General features: G+C 50.4%; 4 protein-coding genes across 4 annotated transcripts; 2 read left to right on the forward strand and 2 right to left on the reverse strand.

Annotated features, from left to right (window-relative positions):
- Nucleotides 1–1,152: 1,152 nt before the first annotated feature.
- On the forward strand, nt 1,153–2,810 carry FITM1 (fat storage inducing transmembrane protein 1). Its single transcript, XM_003801947.3, has 2 exons — nt 1,153–1,775; nt 2,174–2,810. Exons 1-2 carry the CDS (start codon nt 1,510–1,512, stop codon nt 2,784–2,786), a joined length of 879 nt encoding a protein of 292 aa, XP_003801995.1. The 5' UTR covers nt 1,153–1,509; the 3' UTR covers nt 2,787–2,810.
- A 3,040-nt stretch (nt 2,811–5,850) lies between these two features.
- PSME1 (proteasome activator subunit 1) lies at nt 5,851–8,947 on the forward strand. The gene is made up of 11 exons (XM_003801949.3): nt 5,851–6,021; nt 6,714–6,746; nt 6,866–6,928; nt 7,319–7,429; nt 7,523–7,568; nt 7,699–7,796; nt 8,041–8,109; nt 8,189–8,256; nt 8,336–8,390; nt 8,465–8,551; nt 8,726–8,947. Exons 1-11 carry the CDS (start codon nt 5,983–5,985, stop codon nt 8,804–8,806), a joined length of 750 nt encoding a protein of 249 aa, XP_003801997.1. The 5' UTR covers nt 5,851–5,982; the 3' UTR covers nt 8,807–8,947.
- On the reverse strand, nt 8,948–11,460 carry EMC9 (ER membrane protein complex subunit 9). Its single transcript, XM_003801952.3, has 6 exons — nt 11,351–11,460; nt 10,990–11,204; nt 10,777–10,853; nt 9,524–9,593; nt 9,340–9,434; nt 8,948–9,178 (listed from the first exon to the last, which is right to left on the reverse strand). Exons 2-6 carry the CDS (start codon nt 11,185–11,187, stop codon nt 8,998–9,000), a joined length of 621 nt encoding a protein of 206 aa, XP_003802000.1. The 5' UTR covers nt 11,188–11,204; nt 11,351–11,460; the 3' UTR covers nt 8,948–8,997.
- A 1,904-nt stretch (nt 11,461–13,364) lies between these two features.
- PSME2 (proteasome activator subunit 2) lies at nt 13,365–17,539 on the reverse strand. The gene is made up of 11 exons (XM_003801950.3): nt 17,324–17,539; nt 16,971–17,003; nt 16,487–16,549; nt 16,161–16,247; nt 16,023–16,053; nt 15,839–15,936; nt 15,184–15,252; nt 14,125–14,192; nt 13,946–14,000; nt 13,576–13,662; nt 13,365–13,492 (listed from the first exon to the last, which is right to left on the reverse strand). Exons 1-11 carry the CDS (start codon nt 17,369–17,371, stop codon nt 13,412–13,414), a joined length of 720 nt encoding a protein of 239 aa, XP_003801998.1. The 5' UTR covers nt 17,372–17,539; the 3' UTR covers nt 13,365–13,411.
- Between the last annotated feature and the right edge of the window lie 71 nt (nt 17,540–17,610).

Here is a 17,610-nt window from a genome sequence, read left to right on the forward strand (position 1 = left end):
TATATGTGGCTGGTGCCTTAGCCACTTGAGCCACAGGCACCGAGCCTACAATGAAAGATTTTATGTCAATTTAAAAGTATAGGGAGGATGCAGGCCTTCAAAATTCGTTTATAGGGTCCATGAGTAGGAAAACTTAAAGACCACTTTGCAGAAGTCTGTATGGGTTTTAAGATCTGGATGGATTCTAATTTATTAATCCATCCTGATCAATGTACAGATGAAAGACTAAGGGCTTTATTGGAAGGAATCTGATTGATTATCTAACCCATCTTGATCAATTTACAGAGGAAATTAATGTACTAGGGACCAGGGAGGGTTAGTTGATTTTCCCAAAGTCACACAGTTGGGCTTAGAACCTGAGTGTCTTTGCTTGCTCATTCTTTTCACTGCTTCCTCTGTGCTCAGAAATCCCACCACCAGTTTTGAAGAATGAGGAAGAAAAACACAAAGTGATCATAAATCGGTCACTGAATAACAGAGACTTCTCCTCGGGTAGGTTGCTTTCTAGCCGGCCACTTCAACCTCAGCAGTCAGGCTGGGAGGCCAGGGCTTGCATGGGGCAGTCCCTAGGCCCAGGGTAGTTGGTTTTGATTTATTCCTGACTAGGAGTTTCTTTTCCAGGGTCTCCTCTACCCCTTGTCACCTAAGAGTAAACCTCATCTTTAGGGATCTGAGGGTCCACCATGAGCCATCACTATCTTACAAAAGATGCCTCCCCTAGGAGACTTGAGTTTCATCTCTTAATCATCATAATAAATGAATAGTGCCCCTTCAGAGGTGATGACTTTTACAGTGCACAAGGTCCAGTTTACACAAAAGCCCTCTGTCAACCTAGCCCCTCATAGTCCCTTGGTCCAGATAGGAACTGGGGCAAAGCCAAGCCAGGGGACTACGGTGAAGTAGAAACTGCTTGCTATGCCTCACAAGGCCTGAGCTGGACAGAGTGCTATGCAAACACCTTGCCGCGCCCTGTAGTGGAGGGCTCTTGTGCTTAGAACCTCAGAAAGGTAAGATCACACTGATGATGAAATAGATGTAGCATTCTTCTTAACAACTTACAAGGTTTGGTTAGTTTTATCTTCATGACCTCTGGTTTCCCTGTGGAGCAAATACATGGTAGAGTTGGGGTGGGGGTAGGGGACTCTGGCTGACCAAAGACAGGCAGACCCAAGCAGGCAATGGGCAAGGACAGCCCTGAAGGGCAGGCCTGGCCCTGAAACATGAACAAGAAGATGGTTGGAGCCGAGGACACAAGGCTGACAGGAAAGGACACAGGCTGTTGTCAGGATACACACTACCACACACTTGAGGCCAGGACCCTGCTGACGCAGCAGCCCTCCACCCTGGCCCCTTACTGCCCTCCGCCCCTCTCCCCGGCCTGCCAGCTGCCAACAGGGCTCTGCCCTGTGTCTTCCACACCTGTCACTGCCTGTCCTTGTCCGGGGGGGCCCCATCAGCCCCTCCTCAGCTGCCCAACAGAGAAAGCAGTTAGTGGGGAGGGGAGGGAACATGGAGCGGGGGCCGGTGGTGGGGGCAGGGTTGGGAGCTGGAGCCCGAATCCGGGCATTGCTGGGCTGCCTGGTCAAGGTGCTGCTCTGGGTGGCCTCTGCTTTGCTATACTTCGGTAGTGAACAGGCTGCTCGCCTCCTGGGCAGCCCCTGCTTACGGCGCCTCTATCATGCCTGGTTGGCGGCAGTGGTCATCTTTGGGCCCCTTCTGCAGTTCCATGTCAACCCTCGGACTATCTTTGCCAGCCACGGGAACTTCTTCAACATGTGAGTCCCCTCAAAGCTGTGGGAGCCGGCTCCCTGCACTCTGGGATCCCACTCAGGGAAGCCTGGCTCCCTTCTCCAGGCTTCTGTCCTCCTGCCAGTCTGAACACTAAAAATAGGATGGGAGGTTGAGGACAAGGCTGGAGACAGGGGGAGGGGAATGGAGTCATGGGGCACAGGGGAAGTCAGGAGCAAGACTGAAGAGGAAATGTGGACCCTAGATGCTGAATGGTCCTCCAAGGAGATGGCAAAGTTTAAATGGCTGGGGGTTGCAAAGGGCACCCAAAAGGCAATCGATGATGTGTATGTAGGATTGGGGACAGAGCAAGGATGGGAGTACAGACCAGGGTGGGGAGACAGGGTTGGGGGTCTCAATAGCCTCCCCTCTTCTCTGCCTACAGAAAGTTTGTGAATTCAGCGTGGGGCTGGACCTGCACCTTCTTGGGAGGCTTCGTGTTGCTGGTGGTGTTCCTGGCTACACGGCGTGTGGCAGTGACCGCCAGGCACCTGAGCCGACTGGTGGTGGGGGCGGCCGTGTGGCGGGGGGCTGGCCGGGCCTTTCTGCTCATTGAAGACCTGACTGGCTCCTGCTTTGAGCCTCTGCCCCAGGGCCTGCTGCTCCACGAGTTGCCAGACCGCCGCAGCTGCCTGGCAGCCGGCCACCAGTGGCGAGGCTACACAGTCTCCTCCCATACCTTCCTCCTCACCTTCTGCTGCCTGCTGATGGCTGAGGAAGCAGCGGTGTTTGCCAAGTACCTGGCCCACGGGCTGCCTGCTGGGGCCCCTCTGCGCCTCGTCTTCCTGCTCAATGTGCTGCTGCTGGGCCTCTGGAATTTCTTGCTGCTCTGTACTGTCATCTATTTCCACCAGTACACTCACAAGGTGGTGGGCGCTGCAGTAGGCACCTTCGCCTGGTACCTCACCTATGGCAGCTGGTATCATCAGCCCTGGTCTCCAGGGAGCCCTGGCCATGGGCTCTTCTCCCGCCCCCACTCTAGCCACAAGCATAACTGAAAGAAATAAAAGCCTTCAGGCCTGCCTTTGGCTCCTCTCATCATTTGGTTGGGGCCTGGAAAGGGTAGAAAGAGAGTCTGGTAGTCACTAGGGCTCCTTAGCCATTCCTTGCTGTCATCAGTCTTGAATGTCCTTCCTTATCTTTGACCTCCATCCTTCCTGCTATCATTTTAACCTCTGTAAAGACTTTGAGCTGAGTCTGTGCCGTTGAAGAATGGCACTCCTAAGGCAGGTAACAGCACCCTTAGGTGTGGGCATTATTCTTACTGAGCAGGTACTCCATCTCCAGCCTGGGGGGTTTGTTTTTCCTGCCTTCCCCACTGAATCTTCAGCCCACCTTCCTCAGGTGACCACCTATCTGGGCACTCCACCCAGGGACCTTTCCTACTGTCTTCCCATAGAGTGTGTTCCCCATGGAGGCCTGTGTCATATTCATATGGCATATATTATAGTTCCATGCCACATGAATAACACGGATAAGAATTCTACTGTTTGGGGGCATATGAGCTAGCAGGAGAAGGCAGATAATAAACACACAAATAATAATAGCAAACACTTGAACTGTGTGTGTACCCTGTGCCAAGCACTGTTCTAAGTATCTGTAAGTTCTTTACATAAATTAACACATTTAGCATTGTGGTGGGCGCCTATAGTTCTAGCTACTCAGGAGGCTGAGGGAAGAGAATCGCCTAAGCCCAAGAGCTAGAGGTTGCTGTGAGCTGTGATGCCACGGCATTCTACCGAGGGTGACAAAGTAAGACTCTGTCTCTAAAAATAAATAAATAGATTAATTAATTAACACATTTAGTCTTCACAGTACCAGAACTATGAGGTAGTAGTGTTCCCATTGTACAGTTGCAAAAGCCAAAGCACAGAGGTTAAGTGATTTGCTCACAGCTAATAAACAAAGAAGATTACAAATCCAGGCAATATGGGTGTATTGTCCATGTTCTAAACCAGCGGTTCTCAACTTGTGGGTCAGGGTCAAATGACCCTTTCATAGGGGTCACCTAAGACCATCCTGCATATCAGATATTCACATTAGGATTCATACCAGTAGCAAAATTACAGTTATGAAGTAGCAACAAAAATAATTTTTTTTTTGAGACAGAGCCTCAAGCTATCCCCCTGGGTAGAGTGCCGTGGCATTACAGCTCACAGCAACCTCCAACTCCTGGGCTCAAGCGAGTTTCCTGCCTCCACCTCCCAAGTAGCTGGGACCACAGGCGCCCGCCACAACACCCAGCTATTTTTTGGTTGCAGCCGTCATTGTTGTTTGGCGGGTCCGGGCTGGGGATTTGAACCCGCCACCTTAGGTGTACGTGGCTGGCGCCTTAGCTGGTTGAGCTATAGGCATCGAGCCAACAAAAATAATTTTATGGTTGGGGTTCACCACAGCATGAGGAACTGTATAAAGGGTGGCAGGATTAGGAAGGTTGAGAACCACTGTCTAAAGGATAAGCAAACTAAGGCTCTCTGGTGGCCAGTTTCTGTATTGCCTTCAAACTAAGAAGGGTGATTACGCTTTTCTTTTTCCTTTTTCTTTTTTTAAAATCTTTCCCTTACTGATACATTGTTATATGATTGAAAAAAAATCAAAGAAGGATATTTCATGACACATGAAAATTATGCGAAATTCAAATTCCAGTGTCTATAAATGAGGTTTTATTGGAACTCAGCCAATTAATTTACATATGGCTACTTTCTGCTACAATGGCAGAGTTGAGTAGTTGATATAGACATTGTAAGGATCCACAAGCCTTAAATATTTACTATCTAGTCCTTTACAGCAAAGTTTCCCAAAATCTATTTTAGATCAGTACACAATCCTGTTTCAAAAACAAAACAAAAAATAGCTAGTATCAGATATTTAAAAGTGCCATGAAAGTAGTAAGACAGCGTGATTTGTAATAGAGAGACTTGGAAGAAGTTACTTTATAAAGAATGATCCAGGGCCGGAAGTGGTGGCTGATGCCTGTAATCCTAGCACTCTGGGAGACTGAGGTGGGTGGACAGCCTGAGCTCAGGAGTTTGAGACCAGCCTGAGCAAGAGTGAGAGACTTCGTCTCTAAAAAATAGCCAGGTGTTGTGGCCAGGGCTTGTAATCCCAGCTACTAGGGAGGCTGAGGCAAGAGGATCTCTTGTGCCCAAGAATTTGAGGTTACTGTGAGCTATGACACCAAGGTACTCTAATGAGGGAGATAAAGTGAGACTCTGTCTCAAAGAAAAAAAAATGATGGAGACAGTTCTCTCTGAAGAGGTGACCTTTGAGCTGAAAACCTAGTAACTCCACTCAGGAAGGGCGTTAAGACAAATCGATTAGCAGAGCAAAGACGCCCGAGGCAGGAATGAACCTCACGCCTTTGAGAAATAAATGAAAGCTCAAGTTTTTGCGAGTGTAATGAAAGAGATGGGATGCAGTAGGAAGTGAACTTACAGGGGAGACAGATGCCAGGCAGGCCCAGAAGAAAAAACCCTTGAATTTCATTATAAGGATAACAGAAAACTGAGAAAGGGTTTTAAGGAAGAGAGAAGCATAAGCATGAACCCCCTACTCCGTGAGAGCGGATTAAATAATAGGAGAATGGAGTCCGCAGCAGGGGTCCAGGAGACAGCTGACTGGGGCTCGGACGGGATGATGCCAGCTCTGAGGGTTGCTGCAGGGGCCAGAGGACGCCCATGGAGCCAAGGAGCCCATGCTAGTACAGCTAGGAAAGAGGCCAGCTCTCGACCATCGCTGACCAAAGACGGGAAAAGCCCCAAGTAAGGTTTATCACTATCCCAAGAAGAGCAGGCAAAGAAGAGAACCAGTGGGGAGGCAGTGGGGAGCTAGGAGGCGGGGAGGCGGGAGGTGGAAGGTGGAGCCTGCAGAGATGGGCGTGGGCGGTGAGATCCCAGCGCAGGGAGGCGGGGGAGAGGGGGACGGGGCGGGGCGGAGGCAATAAGCGGAGTCCAGAGCCGGGCTGAGGAGTGCAGGCTGGGGGCGGGTTCAGGGGGCGGGGGCTAGAGCAAACGCGCTTCTCCGGCTCCCTGGGGCAGTGGCTCAGCTCCACCCCCGCTAGTGGACTCCGCCTCCTCCAGTCCTCCACTCTCGGCTCCCCAGGAAGGCGGTGCGGGCTGAGAACTCTGCTTTCGCTTTCCCTTCCCCGTGCCCACTCTTCGCTCCTCGCGCGGCTCTAGGACCCTTGCCCCGGCCATGGCCATGCTCAGGGTCCAGCCTGAGGCCCAAGCCAAGGTGAGCGCTGAGGGTTCTAGGCAGGGCCCAGGAGAGGCGTGGCTCGGAGAAACTGAGGGGCTCCCTGACCCGCCCCCAGACCCTGACCTGAGCGGGTGGTCAGTCCAGTCAGCCCAGCCTGCGTGCTGGGAGCACCTGCTCCTCGGGAGACCGACTGGGGCTCCCTTTACGGAAAGGCGCGGCGGCCGTGGTTCAGCGGGGTGAGGTGAAGCGAAGAGCTGGCGTGGAGGGGAAGTCCGTTGGCCCGGGGCTGGGCCACACACAGACCTGGTGTGGGACCTGCCCCTGCCACCTCGTGGCCTTTCCCTCAGGAGGCTCCCGGGGTCCTTTCCGTCCCTGCCCGACTCGCAGAGGGTTGTCCGTCCACATCTCTCCTCACACAGCCCAGGAGACCCCAGGAATCCGTTCTCACATGAGCCTCTGGCCCTTCAAGGCTGGGAATGTATTCGTCCCCCAAATCCCGCCCCAGGAGCATCCACTCCTCCTTCGCCAGATGGAGGCTGCAGAGATCCACTGTAACACCTCCCCAACCCACCCGCACAAGGATCCCTCTTAACTTTCTTTAGGCCTGACCTTAGGGGGATCTATTCCACCCTTTCCCCCAGGCCAGGCCCAACACAACCCTAAGGGAACTGTCCTCAAATGAACTGACCTTAAAGCCAGGTTTCTGAAGTATTGCCTGTGCCCTACAGGTGGATGTGTTTCGTGAAGACCTTTGTACCAAGGTAAGACCTGCCCGTCAGTACCCACACCCCCACCCAACTCTTAATGCTCAGCCCTGCCTCACTGCCTAGGAAGGGTGTTTGGTTCTGACCCCATCTTCCTCCACCTCCACCTCACACAGACAGAGAACCTCCTTGGGAGTTATTTCCCCAAGAAGATTTCTGATTTGGATGCATTTTTAAAGGTACTGGGGCTGGGCAGGGAGTTGGAGAGTTTGGGGGGCCTTAAGAATGAGGAGGTGGGCTCGGCGCCTGTGGCTTAAGCGGCTAAGGTGCCAGCCACATACACCTAAGGTGGCGGGTTTGAATCCCTAGCCCGGGCCCGCCAAACAACAATGATGGCTGCAACCAAAAAATGGCCAGGCGTTGTGGCGGGCGCCTGTAGTCCCAGCTACTTGGGAGGCTGAGGCAGGAGACTCACTTGAGCCCAGGAGTTGGAGGTTGCTGTGAGCGTGATGCCATGGCACTCTACCCAGGGGGATAGCTTGAGGCTCTGTCTCAAAAAAAAAAATAAAAAAGAATGAGGAGTTGAGAGGAACACCCTCAGCTTCTGTCCTCTTCCCACCCTACACTAGGAGCCAGCTCTCAATGAAGCCAACTTAAGCAATCTGAAGGCCCCATTAGACATCCCAGTGCCTGATCCAGTTAAGGAGAAAGAGAAGGAAGAGCGGAAAAAACAGCAGGAGGCAAGCAGGGAAGACCTGGGAGGAGGGATCCAACCATGGGGAAAATAAATCAACCTTAGTCCTGATGCCCAATGAGTCCTTCTCTCCCTGTAGAAGGAAGACAAAGATGAAAAGAAGAAAGGGGAAGATGAAGACAAAGGTACTTGAAACCACTATGGTGGGAAAACTTCAGTCCCACCCCACAGAAGCTCCTCTCTAGGGAGTCCTTTCTACTCTCCCCTTCTGCACTTCTCACACAGGCTCAATCATGTGATTGGCCTACTCTCTAGGTCCTCCCTGTGGCCCAGTGAACTGCAATGAAAAGATTGTGGTCCTCCTGCAGCGCTTGAAGCCTGAGATCAAGGATGTCATTGAGCAGCTCAACTTGGTGAGGCCTCCCACCCAAATCCTCAGGTTTTAGGTCAAATTCTTTGTCTCTGCTAGTTAGAGTATAACACTTGCCAGGTCTTAGCAAGAGAAAACATAGCAAGTGGAACCAGGAGTCTAGGCCCTGGGGCTCGGGATGGACCTGGCATACCTCTACCTATTGTGGGCAGGGAAGCAACGGAGGATAGAAACCTGGGAATTGGGTGGAGAGTTGATATGGCTTTGATGCCATTCCCTCCCCCCAGGTCACTACCTGGTTGCAGCTACAGATACCTCGGATTGAGGATGGGAACAATTTTGGAGTGGCTGTCCAGGTGAGACCACACTCTACTCCCCTGCCTTCCTTTCTAGTCCATGTTTCCTTCTACTTTCCCCCTTGCCTTCTTTCCCCAGGAGAAGGTGTTTGAACTTATGACCAGCCTCCACACCAAGCTAGAAGGCTTCCACACTCAAATCTCTAAGTGAGTACTGCTTAACTCACTTGCACACTCTGGTTCCCTCCTTCTTCACCCACTCCATATACACTTCTATTTCCCATAGGTATTTCTCTGAGCGAGGTGATGCAGTGGCCAAAGCAGCCAAGCAGCCCCATGTGGTAGGTGAGACCCAGGTTAGGGTGCATGGGGAAAGGACACATGTGAAGTCACGCCTGACCCAAGTGTCCCACAGGGTGATTATCGGCAGCTGGTACATGAGCTAGATGAGGCAGAGTACCGGGACATCCGGCTGATGGTCATGGAGATCCGCAATGCTTATGTGAGGAGACATGGGCCGGGGTGGGCAGAGGCAGCTTTCCCAGGCCACCCATTCCTTGACACTGCAGGTTGAGGGTGAAGGGTGACAAAGCTCAATCTTCTCCACAAGGCTAGATATGGGGCTCAGAGCCACTGGGGCCATGAGGCTGACCCCTACTCCTCCCTGGTCTTATAGGCTGTGTTATATGACATCATCCTGAAGAACTTTGAGAAGCTCAAGAAGCCCAGGGGAGAAACAAAGGGAATGATCTATTGAGAGCCCCCTCTAATTCTGTGATGGGTACAGCATAGACCTTCTTATTTTTTGCCAGGGACTCCAGATTTTCCCCTACCTTTCTCTTATGGAGGTTTTTCCCTCACCTTGCCTCCCAAGCATAATAAATATAGTCACACTGTGGCCTGTCAGCCGAAGTCTCTTTATTGGATCCTGACACCTCTAACTCTGGCTCAGGCATTTCCATTGGTTGGACCAACCCACTGGGTGATTTGGGTGTTGAGCTGTTGGTTGGTCCAGTCCTGTCGGATGTCATCAAGGTGACAGTCAAAGTCCACAAGATGCTGGTATGCCTGGCCCTCCAGTAGTGCTCCCACCATCTGTCGGGACTCCTCCCAGTCCCTCCACATCACTCTGAAATAGTAGCCCCCATGGAGGTCAAACAATAGGCCATAGGTACAGACTTATATTAACAGAAGTTGGGTCTGGAGAAGGACCCTTGGGGCAAAAGCAAGGGCAGAGGAGGCCCAAGAGTCTTGGGCTTCAAGAAGAGGTGGAAGGAAGGGCGTACTCACAAATTCTTATCCTTGGGGACCCAGCAGAGACTTTGGTTCTCCAGCACAATGACTGGAGGCACACGAGGCTGAGGCACCAGTTTCTGATTATCCAACTGGGTAGACAAAGAAGGGTAGGTGAAAATCTCAAGGATCCCCCTCCCTACTTATTCTCCACCTCCCCACCTTCAAACCCAAGCCTCACCATAATAAGTACTGCATCAGGGAAGAATTCTGCAATTCGTCCAGCGATTTTCAAGGCCAAGGGCCCAGGGCTGTGTAGAAGAAGATCAGAGGAGTGAGGAGCCGACTGGATAAAACCCGTCCATCTGAGCTGGGTCTCCCAGGTCTCATAGATGTGGGTGCAGCTGTGGCCTTTCCCTGTAGCTGGCCTGGGGGATTGCGCCTGCTGGACGCTTGATGTACGACTGCTTGATGCTTGAGTGTTGTGGGAAACAGATGCTCAGGCACTGCTGGTAAGAGTGGAAATGAAAGGTGGTCTTTTTGGAGGGCAATTTGGCATAACCATCCAAATTGAAGGTATACTACCTATTTGCTGAGTCAGAAATTTCACTTACAAAGAATTTACTGTAACAGGACCATATCCATAATAAAAAGTTGGAAATCATCTCAATATTTAATGTAGGCATTAAACAACTTATGGTACACATCTATATTCAAACGCTATTTTATGGAAGGCAGCTTTTGGTGTGGAAATGGAAAGATGTTAAATATTTATTAACTGAGGAGCAAATTACAAAACTATTTCTAACTTAATTCATATATAAGGTTAATACACAGAAGTATCTTTCTACATATAAAATTTATGTACATAACACATACACATAAATATGCATAAAGAAATTTCCATATTTAAAAAATTGCAGGTTAGGCCGGGCACAGTGGCTCATGCCTGTAATCCTAGCACTCTGGGAGGCCAAGGCAGGTGGATTGCCTGAGCTCACAGGTTCAAGAACAGCCTGAGCAAGAGCAAGACCCCATCTCTAAAAATAGCCAGGCATTGTGGCAAGAATTGAAGCAAGAGAATCACTTGAGCCTAAGAGTTTGAGGCTGCTATGAGCTATGACGCAACCGCACTCTATCCAGGGTGACAAAGTGAAACTCTGTCTCAAAACAAAAAAGATAAAATTGCTGGTTGGGCTCTCTGTGTTCTTACAGCACTTGGGGGACACTTCAATTAAAGCAAGATTCACCTGTCCTTGATACACAGTTGTCCTCCCCACCCCCACCGCAGCTTCCAGAGCAGAGCTCTGTTTTATTAATCTTTGTTTTTCCTCACTCCAGTACCCAGCATAGTGCCTGACGGACACCCTCTACTCCTAGGAGTTTGAGGAGCAAAGATGAAAGGAATGACCTTGGTTCTTTTGCGTGCCTCCCCTCTTCCACTTCCACCTACGACATAATCCTTTGCCTTCTGCCTCTGGCTACCCCACTCACCTTTGGTCGTCCAGAGCTGCATTGGCATGGTAGTACCCAGCCACCACCAGACCGGCCTGTGTGCCCCACACATCCACCTGTCGTGGGAAAGGGGCTGTCAGTAACTAAATCAAGCTGTTGGCCTTGTGGGTGCGCACTGCTGCCAAGGGGCTGGGGATGGACTTTGGGCTAGAGGTGTTAAGGGGATCGGGAGTGGGCGTCTATCGGAGGCACCTGGTTGAGGGCGACCTCCAACATGACGGACAGGGCCAGGTGACTGTGGAAGAGGGGCACACAATCGGTGAGGCACAGGCATTCTCTGGACCGCGGCGCCGGCGCCAGCAACAGCCCGTTGACCGCCGCGTGTGGGTATCGGGCGGCGTGCAGGCACATCTTCACGTAGGCCCGGGCAGAGATCTCCACTTCCCCCATGGCGAGGCGGGGCCTGCCTGGGAAGGAGCAAGCCCGATTAGTGCCGGTTCCCCACCCCGCTCAGGCGAGCAGGTCCCGGCTGGCGCTACGAAGCTCCCTCCAGCTCTGCGGCGCCCTCCTTGGCCCTTCCCGGTGCCGCCTCAGGTTCGGCGGCGACGCTTACTTGGTCCAAAGGCGACTTGCCGGCTCCAGGAGACCAAGGTCCCAGAGCCCTCCCCAGGCCCAGCCCAGTAGGAAGTTCCGATTGCAGCCCCCGGTACCGAGCCCCGCCTACCCCCGCCCCAAGTCGGGCAGCCGCAGATCCACGCTGTCAGGGGCACCCAGAGCCGGCTGCCGGCAGCAGGACGTCTCCTGGAGTCCCGCCTACGTAGTGCTCCTAGATAGGTCTAAAGGTTCTCATTTTCCCCCATCAGCGGCCACATCCAACGCTTGCCCCTCCTTTGTCTCCCACGAATTGGAAAGAACCTACACCTGCAAGGGGAAAAAAATGCCCGCTCTCTTATTTGGCTAGGCTACCTCACTTTCTTTTTTATTTTTATTTCATTTTATAATTCTTTTTTTGAGACAGAATCTCACTATGTCGCCTTGGTAGAGTGCTGTGGAGTCACAGCTCACAGTAACCTCCAACTCAGGCTTACGCAATTCTCTTCCCTCAGCTTCCCAAGTAGCTGGAACTATAGGCGCCCTCCACAAGGCCCGGCTACCCGGCTATTTTTTTGTTGCAGTTTGGCTGAGGCCGGGTTTGAACCCTCCACCCTCGGTATATATGGGGCTGGCGCCCTATTGACTGAACTACAGGCGCCGCCCTTCCCGTTTTTATTCTTGATTGAGAGTTGACTTTGCCTATTCCTGTGTGGCCCACCACCAGAGGCCCTGTAGAGCGCTAAGCAGGGAGCTCTCCCAGCATTTTGGCAGTCTAGTGTCCTGAAGCACTGGGGACAGGGGACAAAGCAGACTGCCTTGTCCTTTTTATGAAATGAATGGTTGTTTTTTTTTTTTTTTTTTTTTTAGAGACAGAGTCTCACTATGTAGCCCTCGATAGAGTCCTGTGGTATCACGTATCACAGCTCACAGCAACCTCAAACTCTTGGGCTTAAGCGATTCTCTTGTCTCAGCCTCCCAAATAGCTGGGACTACAGGCGCCCTCCAGAACGCCCAGCTATTTTTTTGTTGGTAGTTGTCATTGTTTATGCTGGCCGGGGGCGGGTTCAAACCTCCCAGCCTTAGTGCATGTGGCCGGTGCCTTAACCACTGGGCTACTGGCTCCAAGCTATGAGTGAATCTTTAGATTTCTCTCCTCTGTCATGAGCAGTGCTGCCTTTGAGGCTGTAAGTTATCTGACCCTTGATTTCTTTAATTTAGTATCTGATACCCATGGTACTTTAACAATTAAATCAAGTATGTATGGGGACAGGCATCCAAACTGTTAAGTGCCATGCAGCAAATCCTTCTTCTTCATTTCTTTTTCCATGTCAACAGGGGCAAAAATTCTTATCTCATATTTAAACAGGATAAGGCCCTTAATCAAAGAACATTCACATGGAGTTTATATATAGCAAAGACCACAGGGGAGAAACCCTTGTCTCTATCACCTGCCCTGGCCTGTATCCTGAAAGGCAAGAGATAAAGAAGGCGAGTGACTGGACAGGGCGGGAGGGAGAACAAAAAATAAACAAAAACCTTACAGATTCATCCTTCCTACAGTGTCCTATGGTGTATTTTCTTCACCACAACGCCTTTGGTGCATTTACCCTACCATCTAGCCCTCGAAAAGGAGTCAAACCATTCATCCATAATCCTCCTAGTGAAACCTCATTCTCCTGGTAAGTGTGCTGAGGGAGTGTTCCCCACCAGCTAAAGCCTGATTACTCCTGAAGAGGACTCCAGAGTCCTCCATAAGGACTCTGCCAAAATAGCACCTCTTGTGAAGAACTCAGGAGATCACCAATAAAAGTAATCTTGTGAAATTCCAAAATACTGATTATCTACATGGCTGTCATGGCATGTAACAATTCCTACCCTTAAGTTAGTTGGACCTCTTAAGACCAGGATGGGCATCTGATTTATCTTTGTCTTCCTGGCACACCCATCCCTCCTCACCACCATATTCACCTTCAGCGTCTGGACAAAGGTAGCACTTAGTAAATGCTTTTTGAATGAATAGCAAGCACCAGAAGTAATACGCACAAAGTATAGGTCATTTATTTTCCTTCTAGCCCTGGGTTCAGTACATAGATGGCTTCTCTTCGCCTTTTGGATTGATAATTTTCTCCAGGTTGCTGATGATGATATGATAGAGCTCAGCCTGGAAAAAGGCCAGAGAGCAAAAGTCAGGTTATGGCCTCTCCCTCTCAATCCACCTCCCTTAAGGGCTTACTGCATACTCACATAGAAGGCCCTCAGGCCCAGCACCATGGCCCTAAGCTCCCCATACACTGCCTCATCTCGCTCGTGCACCAAGGCTCGGTAATCCATCTGGGATATGGGAGACAAGCTGAATAAGGCCCAAACCAGCCTTATATAGTCTGGTTAGGAGGTAGGTTAACTTGAGGATAAGCCCCTTCTCAGCACCAAGGAATGAGATCCCAAATAACTGAGCAGGGAAAGGGATCAAGGTTGTAAAACCCCAAATCACTTTTTCTAGGTAACAATTTTGGCTTCATAATCTCCACATTGGAAAGTCTTACAAAATAAAGAAAACTTTTTCCCTCCCACTCATCCCACCTCTAGGCAAAAGGCTGGTGTGCTATCCACTTACTACATGGGTCTCCTTGGAGGCCTTAGCCACAGCATCCCCACGTTCTGAGAAGTACCTGCCAGAAGCAAGGGGAATAACAAAGGAATGAGTGTTCAGGGAGATGTATTCCCTCAAATCCTTCATACAGAGAAATAGCTCTTACAGCCAGCCCCCCATGTTAGTTCTCTAGTTGCCCTCACTTGGAAATGGTTGTCTGGAAGGCTTCCACTTTGGTCTTAACTGCATTCACCCTCTCCAGCACCTTCTCCTGCAGTGGAATGAGCAGCAAAGAAAATAATTCATTTCCTCCCTCTTTCACTCATTATCTCTCTTTCCTCCTAGCTCCTATCTCTTACTCCCCAATCTCTCTCCATTCTCAGTATCCTCAGTCATCCCTCCCTTTTCTTTCTTTTTTTTTTGTTAAGAGACAGAGTCTAGCTCTGTCCCCCAGGTTGGAGTGCAGTGGCACAGCTTTGAACTCCTGGAATCAGTGATCCTCTTGCTTAAGGACCTATAGGCGTGTGCCACCATGCCTGGCTAATTTTTTTTTTTTTTAAATTAAGACAGTTTCACTTTGTCACCCTCAGTAGACTGCCGTGGTGTCATAGTTCACAGCAACCTCAAACTCTTAAGCTCAAGCAATTATCTTGCCTCAGATTCCTGATTAGCTGGGACTACAGGTGCCTGCTGCAATGCCTGGCTACGTGTGTGTGTGTGTGTGTGTTTAGCAGGCCTGGGGCAGGTTTGAACCCACCAGCCCCAGAGCATGTGGTTAGTGCCCTAACCATAAGCTACAGGTGCCCAACCCATGCCTGGCTAATTAAAAACAGTTTTTTTGTAGAGATGGGGTTTAATTAGGTTGCAAAGGCTGGTCTCAAACTTCTGGCCTCAGGCTCGGCGCCTGTGGCTCAAGCGGCTAAGGCGCCAGCCACATATACCTGAGCTGGCGAGTTCGAATCCAGCCCGGGCCTGCCAACAACAACGATGGCTACAACCAAAAAATAGCCGGGTGTTGTGGCGGGGGCCTGTAATCCCAGCTACTTGGGAGGTAGAGGCAGGAGACTCGCTTGAGCCCAGGAGTTGGAGGTTGCTGTGACCTGTGATGCCACAGCACTCTACCCAGGGGGACAGCTTGAGGCTCTGTCTCAAAAAAAAAACAAAAAAACAAAACTTCCGGCAATCCTCCTGCCTTGTCTTCTCTAAGCATGGGGATTATAGGTGTGAGCAACCACACCTGGCATCAGTCATCCTTTTCTTACCTGGATTGCTACCCCAAAATCATTTCCATCCTCAATCTTAGGGATCAGGTGCTGGATCCATGTGATCACCTATATTAAGAGGTATCTCATAAGATCATTCAACAAACCTACTGGGTTCTTATTACTGCTACTTCCTAACAACAGCTATATTTCACTGAATACCTATTATGTACCTGGCACTGTGCTATGTATGATTTATCTCAATTATCATAGTAACATTCCTTAATATATATTCTTATTGTACCTATTTAACAGATGAAAAAACTGAGTCATAGACCATCTAAGTGACTTAAAGTAGGTTACTATCTGTGTAAGTGACAGAATCAGGATATTATCACTTACCTAGCAGTCTTTTCTAGGTTCCATGCTTTTAAACCAACTCACTATTTCTTATCTCCTCTACTATGTATCTTTATAGCAGTAGGGTCTGAAGTTATAGAGGTGGATACAGTATAGTCTCTCTGATTTAAGGAGTACCATTGTGATACCAGAGTTTTAACAGAATGATGAGAACAAAAAAGATCTAAACCCAAAGCACAGAAGAAAGTTTTCTTTTTCAGGAGTAGGCTCTGAATAAAGGATTTGTATCTCTGAAGGAGACCAGGACCCTGCTTGTTTGTCTTTTCTTTCCACTTCCCCCAGTTTCCAGCCTTACCAGAATGCACTTCTCTTTGAGAGTCCAGACTTCTGGCTTAACCAGGGCAAGCAGGGACAAGACTTTCTCATTCCCAGGGAGAAATCCACACTTAGGGACTGTCAAAAAGAGGGGATTCAGGCCCTTTCTCATCCAGCAGTTAATGTGTCATTTCCCCTTCCCTAGTCACCCCTTTCTTCCTTACCTTCTTTCTTCTCCTGCTTATCTGTTTCCATCTAAGACAAAGAGGGAAAAGGAACTTTAGAAAAGCTGTAGAGGTTGAAGGGTCATCATCCCCATTGGATTTATAATCCAAGCCCTGCCCCCCTCCCCAGTACCTCACCTCATCATCCTTGGGTGGAGGGTCTGGGATGGGGATATCCAGTGGAGCCCGGAGAGAGGTCAGGTCAGCCACATTGAAGGAGTCATCCTGCACAGAGCTCACTGTCAAGGGCTTCCCGGCCTCTTCCCTTTACCCTGAGTCATAGCCTTCCCTCCACATCCCTGACCTCTGCCTCCCAACATGGGCCCAGGCCTCACACCATCCTAATGTTCCCAATCCACCATTTACAACTGTTCTCCATATGCTGAGCTCTGCTGTTAGTCAGAGAGGGTGAGTGAGAGGGAGAGAGGACATGGGATGGAGCAGGAGGAGCACACACTACTCACTTGCAAGAGCTGGTTCAGGTATATGATTTTCTGTGGCAAGAATCTGTAGAGGAACTCCTCAGCCTGGGGGATAGATTGCAAGGGTGGAGAATCACAGAAGATATTCAGGGAGATGTCTGAGAAGTGGCACTGGCAGGGCCCTTGTAAATCATGGAGTCCAAACTTACAGACGAGAAGACTGAAGCCCTGAATATGAAGGGACTTGCCTAAGCTGGTAAGTGGCAGAACAAAGGTTAGGACTGTGATATTCCTACTTTAAGGGCCATGGCTTTTCCCTCCTCATCAAAAGAGGGGAGGAGAAAACCAAAAGGGGAGGGATTCCAAAGAGGCGCCATTTAAAGGTAGATCAATAATTAGGAGCTCACTTTGGGTAAAGGCTTGTTAAGGGAAACAGGGCCAAAGTGTATGGTAGGTTTGGAGATTGTGACCCTCAAGTACTGGCCTACGATTCTGGATCAAATCACCTGAATCCACAGAGTCTTACCTCCTGGAAAAGATTTTGCCTGAAGACATCCACCTACACAGAGAGCAGTACCCGGATGTTGGTTAAGGGTTTGAGTTGTCAAGAGTAAGATCCCATGCCAACCGGGTGCCCTCCAACTGTGGCTCAAGCCTTTCCTTCATTAGTCAGTCTTCCCCCAAAGCTCCTACCCAGTGTAGAGACTGGTTAGAGTGCAGCAATCTGGGAATCCCCAGGCTGAAGTGAAAGCACTAAGGAGCAGTTGGGGGAGTTTTCTAGCACAGTCTTTGTCCCCTACCCCACCCCGAAAAGGATCCAGCTTGGCCTCCATCCAGGAGGGTTTCCCAGACCTTTCCTGGCCTCCAGTTCCCTGTTACCTTCTTGAGGGCCTCCCCACTCAGGCGCACTCCACAAGATTTGGCCATGCTGCTTCAGTTGCTAGATCGGTCTCCGGCTATCCGCCCAGGCTTTCGCTTTCACTCCCCAGGTCCAGGCCCGCCCCCCTCAACCCCGCCCCCTTTCTTCTTCCTTCCTCCCCCCTCCTCTTCCTAGCAGGCTGCAAATAGAAGGTAGCCCCTCAGCCATTCCCAGCCCATGGACTGTCAGAGGGAGGGGCTAGGATGAGTGGGACAACTTGGACTGGAACCCGGGCTGTCCCTCGGCG

This window comes from Otolemur garnettii, unplaced genomic scaffold (assembly GCF_000181295.1).
Source record: "Otolemur garnettii isolate 467f Iridium unplaced genomic scaffold, OtoGar3 scaffold00225, whole genome shotgun sequence".
Lineage (NCBI taxonomy): Eukaryota > Metazoa > Chordata > Mammalia > Primates > Galagidae > Otolemur > Otolemur garnettii.

Coding starts and splice junctions, on each gene's coding strand:
- PSME2 (XM_003801950.3), bottom strand. CDS start 17,371: ATGGCCAAATCTTGTGGAGTGCGCCTGAGTGGGGAGGCCCTCAAGAAG. Junction 16,550..16,970: donor GGCAAAATCTTTTCCAGGAG/GTAAGACTCTGT, acceptor TCTATCCCCCAG/GCTGAGGAGTTCCTCTACAG. Junction 13,663..13,945: donor CCTCCAAGGAGACCCATGTA/GTAAGTGGATAG, acceptor CCCATATCCCAG/ATGGATTACCGAGCCTTGGT.
- PSME1 (XM_003801949.3), top strand. CDS start 5,983: ATGGCCATGCTCAGGGTCCAGCCTGAGGCCCAAGCCAAG. Junction 6,022..6,713: donor AGCCTGAGGCCCAAGCCAAG/GTGAGCGCTGAG, acceptor TGTGCCCTACAG/GTGGATGTGTTTCGTGAAGA. Junction 7,430..7,522: donor AGCGGAAAAAACAGCAGGAG/GCAAGCAGGGAA, acceptor CTCTCCCTGTAG/AAGGAAGACAAAGATGAAAA.
- EMC9 (XM_003801952.3), bottom strand. CDS start 11,187: ATGGGGGAAGTGGAGATCTCTGCCCGGGCCTACGTGAAGATGTGCCTG. Junction 10,854..10,989: donor TGGAGGTCGCCCTCAACCAG/GTGCCTCCGATA, acceptor TTCCCACGACAG/GTGGATGTGTGGGGCACACA. Junction 9,594..10,776: donor GCAGCTCTGGACGACCAAAG/GTGAGTGGGGTA, acceptor TCTTCTACACAG/CCCTGGGCCCTTGGCCTTGA.
- FITM1 (XM_003801947.3), top strand. CDS start 1,510: ATGGAGCGGGGGCCGGTGGTGGGGGCAGGGTTGGGAGCTGGAGCCCGA. Junction 1,776..2,173: donor CACGGGAACTTCTTCAACAT/GTGAGTCCCCTC, acceptor CTCTGCCTACAG/AAAGTTTGTGAATTCAGCGT.